Raw genomic sequence first — 6,434 nt, forward strand, 5'->3', positions numbered from 1 at the left:
TACGTAAGTATATAAGGTATTTAAGTATATATTATATTTAAGTTATTAATGTACTTTAGTAAATAATGTAGTTAAGTATCCAATGTAGTTAAGTATCCAATGTACTTAAGTATATAATGTTTTTAGGTAAATAATGTTGTTAATTAAATAATGTATTTAAGTATAATATGTACTTACGTAAATAATGAACATTAGTTAATTATGTATATAAGTATATAATGTACTCTTAAGTAAATTAAGTACGTAAGTATATAATGTATTTAAGTATATAATATATTTAAGTAAATAATGAACTTTAGTAAATAATGTAGTTAAGTATTTAATGAACTTAAGTAAATGATGCACTTAAGTATATATTGTACTTAAAGAAATAATGTAATTAAGTATATAATGTTCTTAAGTAAATAATGTATTTAAGGATATAATGTACTTAAGTAAATAATGAACGTAAGTATATAATGTACTTAAATGTATATTGTATTTAAGTAAATACGTAAGTATATAATGTACTTAAGTAAATGTACTTAAGTATATAGTATATAATTTATGTATTATAAATATGTTTACATAATGCGTTAGTAAACAAAAAAAATTGAAACATATTTAAATAGTTTTTTATATATTGAAATATGAATATGAAAACTATTGAAACTAATTGTTATTTTACAATATCTTCTAATATAGTCTTATTCATGTTCTTACCCAACCTAACCTATCTAAACCTTTTAAAACTGGTTCGGATTCCTCTAGACCTAAGCTCACCGGCAACTACGACTGACTAAATACTGATCTAGCTATCTGGCTTTCATCAGTGCATCAACACACAATGAACTTAAGTTAATGATGTACTTAGGTACATTATATACTTAGATACATTATTCACTAAATAATGTACTTAAGTATATAATTTATTTAAGTTAATAATGTACTTAAGTAAAAATGTACGTAAGTATATAATATACTTAAGTTAATAATGTACTTAAGTAAAAATGTACGTAAGTATATAATGTAATTAAGAATATAATGTACTTAAGTAAATAATTTCATTAAGTAAATAATGTATTTAAGTATATTATATACTTACGTAAATAATGAACTTTAGTAATTTTATATATAATGTACTGAAATATATAATGTATTTGAGTAAATAATGTATTTAAGTATATAATGTTTTTCCGTAAATAATGTACTTAAGTATATAATGTACTTACGTAAATATAGAAAATTAGTTAATTATGTATATAATGTACTCTTTAGTAAATTAAGTACGTAAGTATATAATGTATTTAAGTATATAATATATTTAAGTAATTAATATACTTTAGTTTAGGGGGGGGCAATGCGTTGTGAGTTATGATCTTCCGATGATGTTTAGGTTTGTTTTAAATGTTAAACACACTTTTAGTTCAGAATCACTTTACTCCGATATTTACAATATTGTTTAGGGCCGATAAGAAACACAATAACATTCGTTTTACATTGAGCGACACGACTGATGCACTAATCCAATAGCGGACTGCCGGCACGCGGTTAGTGTACCGACTACCTACATGCAAACGACGACGTCATAATACCAGTCGGCAGTTTGTGCGTTTCAACTGCGAGATCGGTATGGACTATTGTTGAATTACACCGGTAGGTACGATCGTAAATGTAAGTTTGTGAATGTTGATATGTATGTTTGTGTGAATGTTTGTATGTTCAAATTGTTATTGGTAAATTAGAATAAGGTGTTAAGTTATATATGTATGTAAAGTATTTAGGTTAATTATTATGATATAAGTATTTCGTTTATATATTGTTATCAGACCCTACACCACCCCCCTCCAGAGACCGTCAAGGGCGATAAAAATTTGGTTTTCTGACTTGGCGGCCGGAATGAGTTCGATAACCATTAAAATTACATTTTTCAGATGGCTGCTCATCTTCATTAGGATTGGGGTCGCTTTGGTCGTTTAATAGATAGGCTGGTTTAAGGCGGTCTATTGATACCGTTACTTCCTTGCCATTAACTAATAGATTGAAAACTTTGTCGTTGCGAGATAACACTTTATACGGTCCTGTGTAGGCAGGTTGTAATGAGCCACGTGATGCATCTTCTCTAAGGAAAACGTGATCGGTGGTCTCTAAAGCTTTGAAAACAAAAACTTTGTTCCTACCATGCCGTGCAGCTGGTACAGGCCGCAATTTCTCAGCGAACGAGCGCAGACGGGCCGTAAAATCGGTTATGTCTGTGGTAATATTTACCGAGGAGTGAAAAAATTCTCCAGGTAGCCGTAAAGGTTCGCCATATAAAAACTCTGCCGAAGAAGCTTGAAGGTCTTCCTTAAAGGCACTTCTTATCCCCAGAAGCACCCAAGGTAATGACTCTGTCCATTTATCATTTGCATGACAGACAATGGACGCTTTGAGTTGCCTATGAAAGCGTTCGACTAAGCCATTGCAAGAGGGATGGTATGCTGTTGTCCTTTTATGCTCAAATCCAGCTATCTTTGACAGATAACTGAACAGAGCGGATTCAAATTGGCGGCCTCGATCTGTGACAATAGTCTCTGGGCTGCCAAAGCGCGATATCCAACCTGACAACAAGGCTTTTGCTGTCGTTTCGGCTGTAATGTCAACTATTGGTATGACTTCCGCCCATCTAGTAAAACGGTCTACGGCTGTCAAACAATAGCGATAACCTTCTGAAGACGGTAAAGGCCCCACGATATCAATGTGGATATTATTGAATCGTGCGCGGGGTAGGTTATATGTGCCTAAGGGTGCAGACACATGCCTGCTTACTTTTGCACGCTAGCAAGGTAGACATGATTGTGCCCACGACCTGCAATCTCTCCTTATGCCCGGCCAAACAAAACGTTCGGCTATTAATTTGGCAGTTGCGTTGACGCCTGGGTGGCTGAGGGAGTGCAGGCTCTCAAAGACTTGTCTTCTTAGCTGTTTGGGAACGAATGGTCTGGGAGTCGATGTACTGACGTCGCAGTAAACAAAAGATTGACTTCCAGGTAGATTCGTCCTTTGTAAGCGAAGAGAAGACTTTTCCTTGAGATAATTAGCTAACTCAGGATCTGAAGCTTGACATTCTGCTAGAAACTCAAGACTGACTGGAGCGTGTAGTTCATCCACTCGAGATAAGGTGTCGGCTACGACGTTGTCCTTGCCGGATATATGCCTTATGTCGGAGGTGAATTGCGCTATAAAGTCAAGGTGTCTATACTGTCTTGGAGAACAGTTGGCTTTTCGTTCGTGATAAGCAAAACTGATAGGTTTATGATCAGTATAGATCACAAAATGTCGAGCCTCTAACATATGTCTGAAATATTTAATTGCTTCATATATAGCAAGCAGTAACGTACCTGCCGGTCGAGTAATTTCTGGAAACTCGTCCAAGATTTTATGATAACTTGACCTTTACAGAGGAAATTGAATCAGGTTGAGCAATTGACGCAATAGTTTTTAAGTTAGTAGAACTATCAATTAAACATTGGTTACGACAATCTACAATTAATTTATAAAAAACTAAAAAGTCTATGCCAATTATAGGTCTCGTCACGTCAGCCACAATAAATCGCCACACAAAATCACGACGAAGTCCGAGGTCTATATTAAAGTTTATATAACCGTACGTTTCAATGGACGAACCGTTGGCCGCACTTAATTGGTAATTCGCGGGCTTAAAACTACCGAAAAGCAAGGACCGGGGGAAGACACAGAGGTCGCTTCCTGTATCGACCAGGAACTGTATCTTCGTTCTTCGATCCGTGATGAAAAGCCGACCAACAGCAGGAGGGCAATCGTCGGTCGCCATTAGCGACTGCCCTTCTTGTTTTCCGAGGTTTTGAAGTCGCAAGGTCGAACGCACTTATTGGCTTGGTTACCGTATTTGGAGTGGTAGAAACAAACCGGGTATTTGCGGTAGCTTGACTGAGAACGGCTTCGTGAGCGCCCTCGTTGTGGTTGTCTGGCACTCTGGCGAGATCTATTGCTGAACTTGGATGTCAGCCTCTCAATTTGCCTTCGCAGCTCCGATACTTCCTTTCGCAGGTCGTCGTCAACAGGTGATGGACTTACACTAGCATGAACGTTGGGCTTTGAAGAAGCTATATCCATAATCCTGTCTGCTAGTTCGGCCTGTTCTTCTAATGTAGCCGATCTCTGCGCGGCAAGAACTGTTTGGACGTTTACTGGTAGTCTACTGATCCATATCGTATGTAAATACTCGTCAGGAAACTCGGCACCGGCTAGATCCCTAAGGTGCCGGAAAAATTGCGAGGGTTTTCGGTCACCAAGTTCCTCGTGGCGCAGCAACTGTTTAATTTTAGACGCTTTCGATGCGGACAATCTATTAATTAACTCAGATTTAAGCTTGTCATACTTTTGGGCCGCTGGAGGGTTCACTATTATGTCCTTTATTTCTTTCGCGTATTGATGCTCAATGTGACCAATGACGTAGTAGAATTTAGTCATATCACTGGTAATATTAGCTAAAGCAAATTGGCCTTCTAACTGAGCAAACCAAATTTCGGGATCGTCTGGGTAAAACGGAGGCACTTTGATACCGACCTTATAAATCTCAGGTGGTCCATCCGGTGAAACACACTTTGTATCTTTTCGAGTTGTTGTACTACCTCCCGCTTCTTCTTGATCACCAACATTACCGCCAAAGCTGAACATGCTGGTAGGTGTTCAGTAGCTTCCTCCACGCGTTCCCGAATGACCTCTTCCAAGGTCAAAAAATAATCCAAGGGTCACCAGTTTAGGGGGGGCAATGCGTTGTGAGTTATGATCTTCCGATGATGTTTAGGTTTGTTTTAAATGTTAAACACACTTGTAGTTCAGAATCACTTTACTCCGATATTTACAATATTGTTTAGGGCCGATAAGAAACACAATAACATTCGTTTTACATTGAGCGACACGACTGATGCACTAATCCAATAGCGGACTGCCGGCACGCGGTTAGTGTACCGACTACCTACATGCAAACGACGACGTCATAATACCAGTCGGCAGTTTGTGCGTTTCAACTGCGAGATCGGTATGGACTATTGTTGAATTACACCGGTAGGTACGATCGTAAATGTAAGTTTGTGAATGTTGATATGTATGTTTGTGTGAATGTTTGTATGTTCAAATTGTTATTGGTAAATTAGAATAAGGTGTTAAGTTATATATGTATGTAAAGTATTTAGGTTAATTATTATGATATAAGTATTTCGTTTATATATTGTTATCAGACCCTACATTTAGTAAATAATGTAGTTAAGTATCCAATGTACTTAAGTATATAATGTATTTAAGTAAATAATTTATTTAAGTATATAATGTTTTTAAGTAAATAATGTACTTAAGTATATAATGTACTTAAGTAAATAATGTTGTTAATTAAATAATGTATTTAAGTATAAAATATGTACTTACGTAAATAATGAACATTACTTAATTATTTATATAATTATATAATGTACTCTTAAGTAAACTAAGTACGTAAGTATATAATATATTTAAGTAAATAATGTACTTTAGTAAATAATGTAGTTAAGTATATGATGTACTGAAGTATATAATGTATTTGAGTAAATAATGTACTTCAAAGTATATAATTTATTTAAGTTAATAATGTACTTAAGTAAAAATGTACGTAAGTATATAATATACTTAAGTTAATAATGTACTTAAGTAAAAATGTACGTAAGTATATAATGTAATTAAGAATATAATGTACTTAAGTAAAAAATTTAATTAAGTAAATAATGTATTTAAGTATATTATGTACTAACGTAAATAATGAACTTTAGTTAATTATGTATATAAGTACAGAATGTACTCTAAAGTAAATTTAGTACGTAAGTATATAATGTACTGAAGTATATAATGTATTTGAGTAAATGATGTACTTAAGTATATAGTTTCTTTAAGTTAATAATGTACTTAAGTAAAAATGTACGTAAGTATATAATGTAATTAAGAATATAATGTACTTAAGTAAATAATTTAATTAAGTAAATAATGTATTTAAGTATATTATGTACTTACGTAAATATTGAACTTAAGTTAATTATGTATATAAGTATATAATGTACTGAAGTATATAATGTTGTTAATTAAATAATGTATTTAAGTATAATATGTACTTACGTAAATAATGAACATTAGTTAATTATGCATATAAGTATATAATGTACTCTTAAGTAAATTAAGTACGTAAGTCATATACTTACTGATTTATTGAATATGTACAGAAGTATATAATGTATTTGAGTAAATAATGTACGTAAGTATATAAAATACTTAAGTTAATAATGTACTTAAGTAAAAATGTACGTAAGTATATAATGTAATTAAGAATATAATGTACTTAAGTAAATAATTTAATTAAGTAAATAATGTATTTAAGTATATTATGTACTTACGTAAATAATGAACTTAAG

At 33.3% G+C, this 6,434-nt stretch overlaps 1 protein-coding gene across 1 annotated transcript; it reads right to left on the minus strand.

Moving 5' to 3' along the window:
* Positions 1 to 3,810: 3,810 nt before the first annotated feature.
* On the minus strand, positions 3,811 to 4,677 carry LOC120637573. The gene has a single exon (XM_039909409.1). The coding sequence runs from the start codon at positions 4,675 to 4,677 to the stop codon at positions 3,811 to 3,813; it is 867 nt and encodes a 288-aa protein (XP_039765343.1).
* Positions 4,678 to 6,434: the final 1,757 nt, after the last annotated feature.

This window comes from Pararge aegeria, chromosome 4 (genome assembly GCF_905163445.1).
Source record: "Pararge aegeria chromosome 4, ilParAegt1.1, whole genome shotgun sequence".
NCBI lineage: Eukaryota > Metazoa > Arthropoda > Insecta > Lepidoptera > Nymphalidae > Pararge > Pararge aegeria.

Coding starts and splice junctions, on each gene's coding strand:
- LOC120637573 (XM_039909409.1), bottom strand. CDS start 4,677: ATGTTCAGCTTTGGCGGTAATGTTGGTGATCAAGAAGAAGCGGGAGGT.